The sequence below is a fragment of the Cyanistes caeruleus genome, chromosome 13 (genome assembly GCF_971803275.1).
Source record: "Cyanistes caeruleus chromosome 13, bCyaCae1.hap1.1, whole genome shotgun sequence".
In the NCBI taxonomy this organism is placed as follows: domain Eukaryota; kingdom Metazoa; phylum Chordata; class Aves; order Passeriformes; family Paridae; genus Cyanistes; species Cyanistes caeruleus.
Genome location: NC_141713.1, coordinates 15,150,154 through 15,166,672, shown reverse-complemented (window position 1 = coordinate 15,166,672; position 16,519 = coordinate 15,150,154). Strand labels below are relative to the sequence as shown.

Below are 16,519 nucleotides of genomic sequence, written 5' to 3'. Positions count from 1 at the left end.
ATAATCTCTGGTAAATGACAGTTTGATCAATGAGGATTTCTAAAAGCCTTTTTTCAGATATGGAAGGAACAATGTACTGTTCTCAAGATTACTTTCAAAGTAATGTACAGCAAACTGTACATCACAATAATAAATTTCACTTGGAGTTCCTAAAGATAATTTTGAGCTTAAAACAATGTCATATTACAGTTTTTTCTTAGCATTCAGATTGAATATTAAAAAATATGAATTTACACACACACTGATGTAGGTATAAACAGCTCTTAAAAATTATTTCTGTCACTGCTTTACATGGGTCTGTTGCTAATTAAGCAGTACTAATTGATATGTGATATGGTCCAGTGAGGTACCTAAGAGGCTGAAATACTGTGGAAGAGATTCAACTGAAAGAGTAAATGCTCTTCATTCAACTGCCTGACATTCTTCATGAAATGAAGAATGGAATAAAACAATGCAGAGTCTGCTTGAGGCATAAATACCTTAAAATACATTGCTGAGATTGCTTGATATTTGAAATAGTTATATTTTTGTGCTTGTAAAACTTCTGCTTACCACTTGGCATCTCACTGATTATGTTGCAGTTGATATTCATCCAAGGCCTTTGACTCACAAGGAAGTGACTGCATGCTCTTCCCTGAGACATTCCACAGCAAACGCACCACAGTATGCAAGTGTTTTGCTCAAAATGTAGCACATCTTGCCTTTGCTGTGGGACCTGGCCATAAGCAGTTACAAAAAGTAATTCCTGTGCTGTCACTTTTTGCAGTATGGCTCATTCTGTATTTGTGAAACTCTCAGGTATTCTTAAAATGGTGCTGACTGGGTTTGTGTTTCTCAACTGGCTTGTATTTATTCTCTCTTTGCATTATTTTCCTTGTCTGCACTCTCTTTGAAGTCAGCATTTGATGGCTTTTGGGACATTTGTAGTAAGTTGCCCCAAGTTATGTAGAAGCCACAGTATGATGCACAGCAGACTTAAAATTTCCGCCTCCATATCATTCTAAGGTATTATTTTGAATTATTTCATGATAGGATTCACTGCTCTGTATAGCTACAGAGTACTCTGACAAAATCTGTTCATGACTTTGTATGAGAGTTGGGAGGGTGTTAGAAGTGACTTTAAATTACTTAAATGCTGCTCTTCCTGTTTGAAGTTAAGCACCAGCCTAAACACATTTTTTTTGTTTCTGTCATCAACCGTGCTGTAGAAAAGTGTATAAACAAGTACACTTTGTACTGTTGGATAGACTGGCTTTTGGATTTGTCATAACCCAAGTTACTGGCCAAATTCCAACTCATTTAATTATATTAAGGCTGACTTGCACTTCCATGTAAATACAGTTTCAGAATGGCATTCCTAATATGCTATCCTTAACAGTTGTGTGAAATTGCGCTTTTGCTCTCAGGAACAGAGAGATAAACCTGAGTGGCTGAATGTTTGTTACAATTTTTTAAGTAGTGGAGTTTTTAAGGAGTTCTTTTGGAATTAAGTTACATTAGCACAAGCAGGTACTGGCTTTAGTAATCTTCAAAACCTGCGAATGCTTGTATTAAGCTTTTGATTCCTAAAATATAGGGACTCTGTGGGAGTGGCTTGCTTACTGATTCCAAAGGAGCTAAATACCCTGCAGTCTAACTTGTATTTCTGTGCAGAGGAGGTTTGGACAAGGAGTTACAAGCTAGGAAATAATACATCTGGTTAAAAAATGTAGTGGTTTTTTACTAAAAAATAATAATAAAAAAATTAATTTAAATCAACTTTCAACCTGTAGAGTTTGTTTTAAAAGTTTCCTCTGGAGCCCAGAGCCTGCATCTCATCAGAATTTGGAGCAAAAGCCTGTATTCTCGTGGAACTGTGTGCTCTGAGGAGGGTGTTTACTGGGAAAAAGAACAAGTATCATTTAAAACAAATAAAAACCTTGGTTGTAAGAGCCAACACTGATACTGCAGTAGAGAAAAGCAAGTAATTTTATAGAATTTGGTATAATTTCATTGCAAAACACGTGATACAGGTTTGAGATGGAGTTATAAAAATGTTTTCTTTTTCTTTCTGCAGTTCTGTTTTCCTAGTGTTAGCCTGAATGAGAGTTTCTGCAGAATTAGTTAAGAGTTGGCCTCTGTAACAGTTTCAGTTTTTTTCCCCTTTGTTTGTGTGCATTGCTGGTTTTATAAGCATGGCAAAGAGGAAAATTACAGAAATAGCAGGTAGTCCACCAAGTCAGTCTGTTTACGTGCCTTTCCTGACTGGTAGGAAATTAGTGTGTGTTCCTTAGGGGAGTGTGGAGTTCAGGTTGTTAAACCTGAAGGTGTGTTTTGTTCTGGTGATCAGCTGTAGCCTGTTTTCCACAAACTGTGTCTGGCATTCTCAAGTCATCAACTTGAGCATTCAAAAAACCTGTCCCGCACAAGTGGACTGTGACTGCAGTGTGTCTCCATGATGTGAATGGCAAAGAAGTGTGCAGAAATCCAATACAGGGATGGACAACAGACCACTCCGGTGTCTGTACTGGAACCAGTGCCACACTGCGGTTTAGGCAAGACCAGATCCTCCCTGTTGCTCACACGGGGCATTCTGCAGCAGATTATGTAACCAGTGGAGCATCTGATTGAGTGTGAGGATATTACCTCCCAGATCTTAGGGTATGCTTGAATTAGTTAAATTGTTGCTCACTATGCTAATTTGCTAGTAGATAAAGATAGTAGCTGTTACCTGTAAGTTTTTACAAAAAGGCTAGAAATGGTTATAAAATCATAGACTAAACTGAATTAGAATAGTAGCTTGCTAAGGCAAGTTAAAGGGGCAGTGGTGGTGAGGTGCTGTTGAAAGCAATTATGCTCAGGCTGTTGTGTCTGCCCCGTTTCCTGGTCAGACGGCAGAAGTGAGCCTTGGAGCCGTCACTGGTGTGGTCACACCGTGACCGTGGGTGACCAGCAGGGCAGGTGTCACCTCTCGCTGCCGGTGAGCGCTCCAGCTGCTCCCTGTGCCCTCCCTGCAGTGTGGCACGGGCACGTTCCTCTTGCAGGAACCTAACGGGGACACCCAAGTGAGTAGTGACAGGATATCACAGAACAGTGCTGCCGTGTTCAGCTCCTCTTATTGGAGTTGTCTTACTTGAATCGATGCAGTTGCTTTCTATGGCTGTGTAAACATTTATCACCCACAGCCTCACATGGTACCAAGTTCTGCAGTTCAATTACATGCTGTTACAACTCCTTTTAATTGTTTTTTCTGAAATTTCCACCATCCAGTTCCTTTGGATAAATCCTAGTTCTTACAGGACACAACAAACATCAAGCCATATTCCTCCATTTCATGCAAGCTCTGAACTTCAGACGTGTGTTATATGTCCACTTTGTTTTGCTTCCCTTTAGCTTAATTGTCTTAGTTGGTCCTAAAAATGAAGTTTCCCATATCTTTAATCAACTTTTTGATTAATTCTGAACATTTTTTGGTTGTACTGAGTTCCTGGTTTTTGCTGAGGTGGAATTACGTATCATGTTCAAGATTTTTGCCATTGCATATATTTGGCTTTTTATTTAATAATGCTGACTGACTTTGCCATCTGCTTTTTTGATTTTTCTTGGATTTTTAAAGTATATGTGCTTTAGAAAGGCAAGTGACTATAGAAATTTAATTTTGGGAGGTTTTTAAGACTGTATCATGGAAAGATTCAATCTTTTAGAAGAGTCTGTTTCTCTCGCAAGTTAGCTCCCAGCTCTTTTGTTTTTTTCTGCTTTCTGCAATTCCTTATTACATTGAGTCATGTGTTCCAGAGCAGCTGCAACACATCATGTGATAGGAGAGGGAAATCCACTGTTCATTGAGGCAACCTTGTGCATTTGTGCCCCAGGTACGTTCTTTTCTCACCGCTTTGGACGCCTGCACCTCTTCCTTGGCATTTTCGTTTGGTCTGTGGTGTGGCAGAGCAGAGTGCTCGCTGGGCAGGGCAGGGATTGGGTGAGCTGGGGCCCAGGTTAATGAGGTTAATGGGTAATCCCCAAGATCAGTGGGGTCTGCCCTGCTTGGTTGTCAGTAATCATTTTTCCTTAATGCCTCCAAGGGAAAACTGAGGCTGTTTAGCTGGTCCAAGTGCTGGGCTGTAACTGTCGGTACCTTTTCCTGCGGATATTTCTGGAATGAGGTATGGATATTCAGGAAGGCAGTGCCTGATCTGTTAAGCATGTGCATGTGTTGCTGGTGAGTGCTGATAGCACCTGTACAGAACTTGCCCTGAAGGCAGCTCCTCACTGTTCCAAAGCACTCTGAGCTGTTGATTTTCATTTCCAGTGTTGTGACATGCTCGCCAAGGCTCGCTCCCTCCTTGTGCAGCTGAGTAAGGTATCATATTGCAGGGTTAGGGCTTTTTCCCTGCATCGAGTTTTTTATTTGAAACTGAAATGTTACTGTGAAAGTTCATTTGTTTGTTTTTAAAATTAGTATGTGATATAAAAAAGGAAGCAAAAAAGCTTTGTAGCAGCAACTTGTTTTCAGGAATCAGTGTCATACAAGAACATGAAATTATTTTCAACATTTAAGAATGGCCAAATTAGAAGATCAGAACAGCAATTTATAATAAAAAAATAATGCAATTCCATAAAGCTTTTTTAAAGTAGATGTTTCAATTTTTTTTGTTGTCTATACACAGGTTGCCAAAAGTTTTATATAAGTTATGAGAGTTTCAAATCCTGGATTTGAAATCTGAAACAAGGTTTCTGCAGGCAAGTTTTTCATACTGCAAGAAGTTTAAAAATGAACCAAACCTTTGACTTCAATTTAGAATGAGATGTCACTTACATTAAGTATATACTAAGTACTCATCTGTTACAGCTTTTTTGTTTGTTTGGCTCAAAATAAATTTTCAGGCGTGGTTTGGGTTCAGTTAACTGCTTGTTCTGTGTTTGGGTTTGACTTTTTTAAGGACAGGCAGGACATAAGTACAACCAAGGCAGTCTGCATGCAGAATCTAAGTACCAGATACAATTTTAGAAGTAGATTTTACTGGATGGAGTAATTTTGTCCTGCCTTTTGTTATAAAAGGCTTTTCTTAAAGCCTCTTGACTAGTAATATATTTTAGTATTTGTAAACATCTGCAAAAATAATTTCCTATATGCAACAGATTAGCCATCGGCCAATATGGGAATAATTCCTTGAAGCTAAAAGGATGACCCTGTTTTAAAATTAAGTATTTTAATATTTTTACATGTGCATTTTGGAAAGTAGTTGCAAAGTATTTGGTTTCTGCCTGCTCTGTCCCATGTGTGTTTGATGCTGAAAGCCTTTAAAATCCAGTAGATTCTGAATTGTCATCTGTCCAAAACAGGGGCTTTTGTCTCTTGGCAATTATATTTTATTCTAATGAAGCAAGTCTTCAGTGAACTGATTTCCAAGTAATCGCTAGACAAATGTTTCTGTATTAATTTCTTTTTTAAGTCAAACCTGTACAATATAATGTAAACTACAACACTCAGTAGTACACTAGAAGTTCAGCATCTGTAACTGGCATTGGTAACATAGTTATAAAATAACAAGCTGAAAACCTCAGTCTTCTCAAATTGTTACTGATTATATTGTTTAGGCAAAGTCAGGGTTTGGGAATCTGTAGTTTATGTAGCCAGACTTAAAAATATGCAAACACCAAACACACTCTCTCCTCACTGGTTTGTCTGTTCACATTACAGAACTCTGACCAAATCATTGCTAAAACTCTTATTGGAGGTGCTCTGGAGATAAGAGTTTCTTTTAATATACAGATGCCAACAGGAGTTGTTTATTATTCTATTTTTCTCAAACACAGGTGCATTCTTATTAACTTCTTTATGTTCTTTGTGCAACCAAAGAACAAGCCAGATCAGAGCTAATTCAGGTGAAATTTGAACTGATGAAAAAGGAACAAAAAATCCATTTCCAAGTGGATCAGTTCTCCGATATGACTAACAATGTCTGTCCTAAATGGCAGTGCCAGCACAAGGCTTGAGGTGGAAATGAATGTTGACTATGGAACTATTTCTGTTTTAGCAATAATACAAGTTCCTGGATTAAAGCAGCTATGTAAGGAGTTTTTTAATTTGCTGCAATACTTTGTTTTTGATCTGTTTAATAATGGGACCTTTGCTCCTGATAGATGTTCCCTTCTTGCCATCTGCACTCCTGTTGTTTGTTGCCTACTCTACATTCTTGTGTCCTTCTCTGCAGTTCTGAGGTGTAGGGAAAGCTTTTGTGGAGCATCCCATCCTAATTCAGAAAAGCAATTATCTTCTCAGGTCCCAGCTGAGGGTTGGTTTGTTTGTTTTTTTCAATGTTCATAGAGATTAGCCATTACTGGGCAAATACTGATTTTAGTCCTTATATTGTGCATGGGAAACACAAAGATGATCTTTGAAGAGTTACTGGGAAGCATTTATTTTTTTGCTACTTTTCCTTACTGAGCACTTAAAAAAATTATCTAAACTTTTTTCTCTTACCATATTAGAGAAACTAAAATATTCATATATGGTATTTTAATATCAATTTTCTAAAAAGACTGGCAAAGCAAGCTCCTGTCGTACTGTGCATTTATAGCACACCACTCTCCAAGCAATGGTCAGAGTTGTTCTTTGGTAAAAATCTCAGGTTCTCTTATTAAAAATTAATGCAAATTGCTTTTTGTTCCCCAATAATTACAGAATTGAGCTCTCCTTTTAGAACAACCTTGCAAGAGCTCATGAAAATCAGAAAATAGATGAGAGACAATTATTTCATGAGCTTACAAATACTTTTTTTTCTTAAGTTTGGAAGTGCCTGAGCACACTGAACAGAAGATTCATTTAGAAGTGGATTAGAGACATTTACATCTAAATGCTTGGCGCATACTAATAAACTCTTACAATTTTGGTATTCTCTCCACAAGAGAGCAGATAAAGGGACAAAAATGTTGTAGATTTCAGTTACTTATTAATGAAGTTTTTATTGGAAATTCTTACTTGAGAATTTCCAAAAGTTAATTATTTGCCAAATATTTTACAAGTGAACTCATTATTGTGCATTCTTAACAGTTAAATGGCTACTTGAATTAACTTGAGCTTTTCTATTGTGAACTTCTAAGACTATCTTTCATGTAAACAAGCTGGTTTTCTGTTGTCTTACTTGGGTATAATCACTATCAGCATTGTAAATGGGAAGCAGGAATTTCCTAAGTGCATTCAGGTTCTAGTTTTTTATGGGTTTAAGTAGAAATTACATGACTGCACAAAGTACTTAATAACCTCTGTTATGTTTATGTCTGTTAGACAGTAAACATATCCATAGAGCTTCAGTGCTCATTAAAGGAAGTTTATGCTGATAAATCTACTCTTGTACAGCATTGAGAAAGTTGCCTTAGGAGTGTGTAGGGTAGCTGCAAACTTTCTGAGCTTGTAGGATTTGCATTATTAATTTATGGAGTATGATTTCAGCCATTCATTGCCTCTAGCAAGTATCAGGTTTTTAATGTGATAAAAATACTCTGTTAGCATTTTAAGGTGGGTATATATGTATGTGTGCCATGCTCCATCTCTCTATGTATTCATCTGTGTATGTGTCTGTATATATAAAATACTGTTCAGTTCCTTTTATTGCACAGCATTGTTGTGTTCAGTTAGAGTTGTTGAACACTTCTCCATTAATAAGGTTGTGGTCCTTGATGCTACCCAAATCAGCCTTCTTCCCTGAAAAGTGACAAATTTCTACCTTTATAAGATAAACAAAAAAAATTTAAACTTGATCCTGTGAGGCAGGCCACCAAAAGTTGCAAAAATATTGTAGTGGAGATGGTGTAGAACATCCTTTATTTTAGGAGGTTAGTGGTTAGGGATTGCGTTTCAAATCTGGAGGAAGCAAATTGCCGCAAAGCCGGGTGCAGAGTGGTGTGGCTGCAGGCTGGGGCAGAGCACACCTGTTCTGTCCAGTGCTCCCTCCTGCTCATCCTCTGCTCAGCAGGGTTAGTCCTGCCTCTGCCAGCTCCACGTATTCCCAGGCTCTGCTGTCAGCTCTTTATTTTGATTGTAATGGGTTATGCATTATGGTGGATTAGACACGTACCGTGAATTCTCTTAGCATCCAAAATATGAAGCTGTAGATTGCATGGGCTTTTGGGAGATTTAGCAGATTTTTTCTGAAGTTTAACAGTTTTTGAGGCTGTGTGTTAATTAGGTGGAGGGTGTATTAGCTAAATAGATCTCCCAGTATCTCCTGTTATTTTTGTGATGTGTGTGTTCAGTGTAGAAATATTTTCATTAAAGATGATTAGGCTTTCTATGTAAGGATGGCAACCTGTAATTTCTCTTCTGGTTTCCTGTCAAAGTTTAAACAAACTGCTCTTGTCTCCTGAGATCATACTTCGACTCTTGGAGTCACATGGAAGTGTTGACTGCTGTTCTGTGTCTGGAAGAGCTTGTGGTTGTTTACTGGAAAAAAGCAGCAGCTACGTTGTAGAAATGTGCAGTGTAATATCTCTGAATAGCTCTGTTGTTGTCTTGTGTAGAAGAAATCACCTACTCAACTACAAACACAAGAAGGGTTCATTGTGCAAGTCCTGCACTTACTACTCACATTGTTTATCTACTTTCATAAATTTTTATTTTGAAGGCTTTGCTCCTTTTTATATTGCTTATTATAGATGTCCAAATGATGGGCCACATAAAATTCAAAGCCTGCATCTCAAAAAAAACCAAAACAATTTCTAGAGGTGTTTGGAAACTGCATCTATTAAATTAGCAAACTTTCACATGCTTTGGCTGAAGTTGGTGTGCACACATTCTCTGTCCTGCCATACCTTAATCCTCGTGTTGAAAACAAACAGTTCTGTGTTAGGGCTGTAAACCTGAGAGCAGAAGACAAGCTAGGCCAGAAAATATAGAATGTATTCTGTTGGATGAAATGAAACTAAGTGCAGTTGCACTAAAATAAGATTAGAATAATCTTATGATAAGATTAACATGTTGCAGTGTAGCTACAAAATTATGTGGAATTAAGAAGGGGAGTAAAAAGGACTGGCTTTGGAAAGAGAATTATGTAGGAAGCATGTTTTAAATTGTAGGAAATTCAAACTGAAGATGTGTGAATGTATTTAATTTCTTTACTGTTTGGTTATGTCAAAGTAATGAAGTAATGAAATAGTTTGATAATAGTAAGTTGTTTTTAGAAGTGTCTCCTATGTCATAGTAAAAAAGTATAATACTTTGTAACAGATAAATGAATGTTACAAAAAAAAAAGCAACTATGGAAGCTGCATCTCACTTCGTGGTGTATTTAGCTCTCCATATTTTTTTATTAGAAATGCAGTGATACACTGACAATATGGAGAGAGAGGAATAAAAATTACTTAGAACTCAGTTTGTGGGGAGGTTGTTTTTCTTCTTACACAGGGGGTGACCTAGAGCTTCACTGAATAGTTGAAGACTTAATACCAACACTGAGGAGAAATTGCTTTAATAAATGGTTTAGGCTTTTGCAGTTACTTAAGTAAATAGATTATTTGAAGAAATGCTGGGCATCAAGAAGTTTCAGGCCAGACCATGCTAAGTATTGAAACATATTCATTACAATATTTAACAGAAGTAGGGATTGTCATTCTCATGTATCCCATTATAAGATATTTTTTTCAGCTCCTGTGGACTTGGATGAGCTTTTAACCATTTGTACTGAAGCTGTCAGAATCATATTTTTTATTTTTACATTCAAAAGCTTATTTAAGCACATTTTAGCACTGTTTGAGGAAAGACTTTAAAGCTCCAGATCTGTTTATAGACGTTTTCACAGTTCCTGCCACTTCTGACACTTCTGACATAGAATATTCATGTATATGATAACACAGGTCAATGAAACTTGTCTCCTCACAACTTCAGGCAGTCCCAGAACATAGATCATAATTCTAACAGCTCAAGGCTACAGACTTAGACCAAGACAATTTTATAGCTGAAGAACTGAGCCAAAAGCAGAGATGCTGCTGCTGCTCTTAGTGACTTGCAGGGAGATCCCAGATCAGGAGCAAGAGATCCAGTGGGACCGGTAGGACAGCTGGGTGAAATGGCCCAGGATGAGGAGCATGTGCAGGGACTGGGCCTTGAGACAGCAAAAGGTGCATTTCTCTCAAGTGTCTGGGACACTTCAAGGTACAATTACTTGCCTGGAGTGATAACAACCTGAGGAAAAGACCTGCTCGACAGCAGGAGATAAATGGGGAATTTATTCCAGACTGTGGTTATACTCCTTGGACGTGCAGTCACTGATTCCTGCCAGCACAGCTGCCCAAAGAGCTGCTGTTCCCTTGCAAAGCATGACTCTGAGATGGCATTTCAGACAACTGGAACTAAACATGCCAAACCTATTACAAGCTAATTCGGCTCCAGCAATCTTTAATCCTTAGTTTCTTCTAAGCAAAATCTCAGCGCCAATATGAAATTACACTTTTCTTGGAACACTCTTGTACTCCCACACTATTTATGGTAGACAGCAGCAGCAGGAGGTGGTTGATCTGATGACAGAAGTGAAAACCCTGTATGGGAATAAAAGGAATTACCAAATTAGATTACTGAAGGAAGAGTTACTGTTTACCTTTCAGAAATCTTGGTTGTGGAACTGAAAAGTATCATTTTGTGTAGTGATTTACTTTTTCCTTTTAAATGGTCCTCAATCTCATTTGTCTATATGGTTTTTTTTATTTTATAGCTTATGCCAGACAAACTAGCATAATTTATTTTTTTCTTCATTTGGATCTTCTGTTTTATTAAGGAAACAGAGAAAATGTCTCCTTCATTAGACAGTCACAGTAAAAAGCTGGAAATGTGTTTGTATTCTGTTTTTTGAATTCACCTGAAAATGTCTCTATAAATGGAAAATTTGATGTGGCCTGATGATTCTTCTGAATTTAGGAAGTTCATAAAATTCTCTGGAGCACTTAACAATAGCCAGCTAATTTCAGTTTTTAAAATAAATGCTAGCTGAAGTACAGGAATGTATGCTTGCTTAAAGGACACTGTTGTTCAAACCAATGAATTTTTAATAGTGGAGAGTTGCAGATCTTGATCTCTCTGTCTAAGGGAAGTGGTGTGTAGTTTTGACTGTGGGTTGGGTTTCTTGTAGGGTCTCTTTTGGTTTTTGTTGTTTGAGGTTTGTTTTGTTTTTGGCTTTAAATTGGTTGGTTGTTTTTGTTGGATTTGGGTTTTGTTTTAACTACTGCACAATATTGTCCATCTTGGAATGGTAGTTTTCTCTTTCCCCTGGAATGGTGTGAGTTAAACTCCACGTTTACCCAGAAGAGGTGGATAACTTGAAACTGGTAAAGAGTTAGGGCTTCCTTGGTACTACAGACTTAGAATTGTTGTACCTACAGGATTTATATAGGCTTCTCCCTTCCCCTCCCTTTATTCTGTTTTAGGTGAAATTGTGGTGAACGAAGTAAATTTTGTAAGAAAATGCATTGCAACAGACACAAGCCAGTATGATCTGTGGGGCAAGTTGGTTTGCACTAACTTCAAGATTTCCTTTATTACGGATGACCTGATGCCACTGCAGGTTGGTTATTGCTCACATGGGTGCATCACGAATGTGAAAAGTGAAATTCTTCACACAGTCAGTCTGTCTCATATCTGATATTAATGGATGCCTTCTAAGCAGGCTACAGGATGAGGTTCCACTGTCCTGTTCTGAATGTGTTGCTATTCCATCCATTCATATCAGAACAAGAGCAAATTTGTACAGAAGTACATCCAGCTCCATTCACCTCCGTGTGTGGAGGCTTTCCTGGGAAGTGTTTCTACAAAAGGCAAAGCAGGGGTTATACACAGATATGCTCCTCCTCGAAAGTGCTGTTCAACAAAGTAGTTGTTAAAACTTGTCCCTGAAAGTAGAACTAATATTTTTTTCTTTCTATGCTTATGAAAGTAATAATAATTGCAGATTTCTTATATTCCGTATATACATATGTATATATTATGCTTCAAATTGTATTGAATTTCTGAGAGTAATTTTTGATACTAATTCAGTAAATTCAGTGCTAATAGGGAGATTATTTTGCATATTCCACAGGGGTTTCTAAACTGCTGGGTGTGCAGTTCAGCAGCTTCTAATTACCTGGGAATAGACAAGGGTGGTACCTGTCAGAAAAGCCTAGGCATGCCTGATATTTATCGTAGTTTCTTCAAAGTTGTTCTGTATATCTGGTTGCAAACTGCAGAACTGCAATTAATGGCTGTGAGTTCATGTGTTTCAGAAATTCCATTATAAAAACCTCCTCCTTGGTGAACATGATGTCCCACTCACATGCATTGAGCAGATTGTCACAGGTATGTCAAAAATAGTTCAGTGTAAGAACAGGCTTTGTTCTTATTCAGTACAAAACTGTTAAGTTCTGCAGAATTGTTGACACTTGAGGTTTTATGTCATTAATCTTCCCTGATTTGAAGTATTTGGTTTATTTAAAATTAGGATGAAAACCTCAAATGCTGAATAAATCTTGAGGTGCCATGCAGGAGACTCAGTTGGGTCTTTCTATTTATAACTGCCATTCTGAATCAACAGATGTTGTGAGACACGTTATAGCAGTACAGAACTTTGTGAGCAGCATTTTTACATTGAATCAACTGAATCTCTGCCACTGAAATACACTAGATTGCAAAAAGTACATATACAGTTAGACACAGCTGGGATCTCTGACAAGAGAAATGCTGTTGTTTTCAATCCTCTGTAATTCTTAGCAAGTCAATAGCTGGTGACCTCCAAAACTCTGCAAATGGCAATCGACAGCTTAATCTGAAGAAAAAAAATACTTCTTGTGTAGAACCAGGTTTTGATTTGTTGGATTCTTTAGACTAACCTGTTTGTTAAGAATGTTTTTCATCTTGTAATTGTAAAATTCCATAAAAGTGATAATTTTTCAATTTTTGTTTATGGCATGGGCTGCTAAACACTTGGTTTCCTGACTGTAGGTAATTAAATTATTGGTTATAAGTTTTCAATGCCCAAAGTTGGTTATGATCACTGTGAAAATATTAATGTGTTTCTGAGGAATAACACAATGAAGAAACTATATGTTTTTTTTACAACAGAGATCTTATTGACCCGTTATATTGTCTTGCACTAGCCCACATTTGTTGCCCCTTTTCTAAAACATGAGGTTTACCTTAAGTTTAGTGAAACATAAGCTTTTACTAACAGGATTTAACAGATTTTCTACCTGAATCAAAATGTGCCAATAAAAAAATTCTGATAGCAACATTACTGTATCTGTTTGAGCCAATCTTGTATTTCCTTGCAGAACACAGTCCAATAACTTTGTCTCTTCTTTGCAGTGAATGACACCAAGAGGAAGCAGAAGGTCCTGGGTCCCAACCAAAAACTTAAATTTAATCCAACTGAATTAATAATTTATTGCAAAGACTTCCGTATTGTCAGATTTCGTTTTGATGAAGCAGGTCCTGAAAGTGCAAAAAAGGTATTTTTATCCTGTTATGAATTCCTGCCTTGTAGTCATTACATATAGAAGCTGCTGTGCTGATAAGAACATTTTGTATTATTATGTTTTGATACAGAAGTGGGGGGAAGAATTGCAAATTATTCATATTCTGTTACAGGAGAATATCCAGACATTTAGAGTCAAATCTATTAAGGGAAAAATTTAATGTGAGGTATTAACTGTTTAGTATCATGTAAGATAAACAGTATCTCTTGTCATATCTGTTGTACTTATAAAAGTTATTAATTTATTAAAGAAATATTTTTAAGGACTGGAATCAGAATGTTGCATTACATCTGTACAACAGATGTTTGCATTTTTATGGAAAATGTTTCAAGCTTTGATACATTTTCTGAAAGTCATAAGTTTAATTTATCCAGAGATTGACTGTACTGCCTTATGGATATCCCTAATGGTGTCACACAGCAAGTTCTCCTCTTGGAGTCACCATTTTGTCCAATTTACATGAGCCTGGCCTCTTTCTCAACGTTTTGTTAGCAAAGGCTCGTTCCCCTCTTGTCGGGAGGAGTGGCTGGGTCTGTGGGTTCCTGGAGGTTTCCTCCTGTGCAGCTGCAGGTCACAGCGCAGTGGGGCTCTGGTGCCCCGCGTTCCCAATGCTCCGCTGCCCGTGCTGCTCCGGCTCCCCTGACCTCTGTTTCGTAAGGAGTGACCCACTTTGCTCTGAGAGCTTAACAGTTCCCCTCCTCAGTAGGATCACGTTTGAGTTTAGCCCCGTAAGTCCCAAGGACCATCTGCCCAGGCATAATTCTGTGTGCAGTTAGTGACCTAGAGCTGCTGAACCGGCTCAGCCCCTTTAACCTCGAAGAGATGTGCGGGCAGGAGCCCATCATGAACCACCCTGCTCTGGCCTTGCTCCTGTTCTGGCTGCCCCCCTGCCTGCTGCCTGTGCTGCTTGGAACCTTCCACGTTTGGCAGTCTGGGCATTCACCTGCACAGCTCCTCCAAAACCCCCCTGGAGCAGCCATCTCCTGCAATATCTTTACAGCAACTGTTCCTAATCAGCTGTCACAGCAAAGAAGAGTGATTAGCCTGGAGGAGGAGAGAATAAACTCAGCATCTCATTAACATTCTTTGTGCTGCGTTTTCTTATGTGAGAGTAAACAGTGAAACCCTTTTATGAAGGCCTTTACATTAGGCATTTATAATTACATGGTCTTAGGTGGTTTCTTTTGACAGGAAGAAGAGCTAGGTCTAGAGAAGCATAGCTTGTGTGGTTATAGAATTTAAGCTGGTGATGACCAAAAATGTAACTGCCATTTTCAAATACCAGCATGTGCTCATTAGTGGAGAGGAAGAAAGCTTGTACAAATATCAGCTGTGTGGTTACTGTTGCAGTTTCAATGCATCAGGTAGGTTTCAATGCACGCAGCTTTGTGTGGGTGTAGCACAGAAGCTCTGTTGCTGAAGGGAAATCAGGTTCAGCTAGTCTAATCTAATGTTTCCATAACATTATTCTGTTAACATTAAAATATAAATGTATAGAACCATGAGATCCTTAGATCAGTTTTCCTGTATCAGGATTTTGCTTAAATTGTTTTGGGATGCTGGTGAACACATCTAGAGGGTCTTACACAGCATATTGAATGGAGGTGTTTTGTTCTTTCTGGCATTTAGATGGCATGCTGGCATCACAGTATGGAAAGATTTTATCTGGTTTCTGTTCCTGCCCTCCAGGTAGTACATATTAGCAAGACTGTCCTGATGTTTAAAAACAGAAGACAGTGATCAGGCTAAAGTTCTGAAAGGCCTCTTTTATCTATATTTACATCCAACTGTTTGTACAAGAAAATTCTGATAGCTGTCTACTTCAAAATAGCTGTGTGTGCATAACTTAAGTAGGAAAGAACAAGACTTAAAGTGTAACTGAGTTGTGATGTGAGGAGAAGCCTGCTCTTGGGCTGAGGGTGCATTGCTGTCAGACTGGGAGAATACAGTCCTGGGAGAGGACTGACCATGTCACTGGGGCTCTGGATACCTTTCTCTTCAGGCTTACCAAGATTAGATCAGGCTGTAATTAAATATCATCTTAGTAATACACAGGAGTAGCACTCTGTAAATAAATAAAGCCCTGGTAGGTCAAAACAAAATATCTACCTGCATTTTAAAATACAGGAGTATAAATGTCTCTGCTTGTTGCCAGATGATTGCAAATGTTCCGTTTATAGCAATAGTTACATAAAACAATACCCATGGCAATTAATGTTTCAAAACAAGCTTTAATTATATGGAATAGTTAGGACAACAGATGCTAACTTTATGCAGTTTAGTAATTTGTTTCAAACATAGTTCCTTGCACGTACTGGAAATACTCAGCAGCATCCAGTGACATAAATTGGTTTTGGCAAAGAGAGTGTAATCTGTTCCTAAGGAAGTGTCTCTATTTGCTGAGCAGGACATAAGGGAGAATAACCAATTAAGCTTCCTTACTAGAATAGAGATTATTCCAAGTCTCTCCTTGAGATCTCAGAAAGATCCTCTTTCCAAGGATCTTTTTGGATGCTGTGAAAAGAAGTTTGAAAAATCCGAGTTTGAAAGCAGGCTTCTGATGCGGACAGTCTGACTTGACTACACGTAGATACGTGGCTAATGTTGGCAGAACTTTCAGAGGCGTTTTTCTTTGCCTCTGAGCATAAACATTATGAGAACACATTCATTTATTTTCAGGTAATTTATTATGGAGCAGCTTAAAAATCAGTTCTGTTAGAAAAATACCCTCAGTACTTGTTGCAGCCAAGACATGCTAATAAAATACTGTCTCAGCATTAGCCAGCCAGGTAAATATTTTCTTCCTCATTTTTATTAGTGGATATTTGGGAAACAAGCGTTAAGGAAAAATAGAAGGAATGGAAATTTGCACTCATCACTGTTTAGCAGTTTAATTTTGTTTTGTCTCTAAAATAAAGCAATAGAGCCTCCAAAGGAAGGAAAGCCAGATGGGTGTGGGAGGAAGTGGAGGATGGGGAAGCAAGGGTAAGCAAGTTGGGGAAGTCTTAAGTTAGGCGGTGCAAAAAAAGGAGCATTTCACATT

General features: G+C 38.0%; 2 protein-coding genes across 6 annotated transcripts in view; one reads left to right on the top strand and one right to left on the bottom strand.

The window, feature by feature from the left end:
• The window catches only part of MTMR10 (myotubularin related protein 10), a 35,560-nt gene that overhangs the window by 2,125 nt on the left and 16,916 nt on the right, over positions 1–16,519 (top strand). Inside the window, exons 1-4 of one of the 4 annotated variants that reach the window (XM_023934144.2) lie at positions 3,778–3,851; positions 11,395–11,531; positions 12,229–12,301; positions 13,307–13,449. In XM_023934144.2, the coding sequence (XP_023789912.2) occupies positions 11,520–11,531; positions 12,229–12,301; positions 13,307–13,449 (228 nt within the window). In that variant the 5' untranslated portion in view covers positions 3,778–3,851; positions 11,395–11,519. Of the gene's footprint in view, positions 1–3,777; positions 3,852–4,001; positions 4,143–11,394; positions 11,532–12,228; positions 12,302–13,306; positions 13,450–14,706; positions 14,841–16,519 lie in introns of those variants that run through there. The other 3 variants (XM_086849095.1, XM_023934143.2, XM_023934145.2) reach the window with 3 other exon arrangements.
• The window catches only part of FAN1 (FANCD2 and FANCI associated nuclease 1), a 42,677-nt gene continuing 34,729 nt past the window's right edge, over positions 8,572–16,519 (bottom strand). For both annotated transcript variants that reach the window (XR_015275841.1, XM_086849093.1), the window contains exon 15: positions 8,572–10,512. The gene's annotated coding sequence lies outside the window, so the exon portion shown is untranslated. The remainder of the gene's footprint in view (positions 10,513–16,519) is intronic.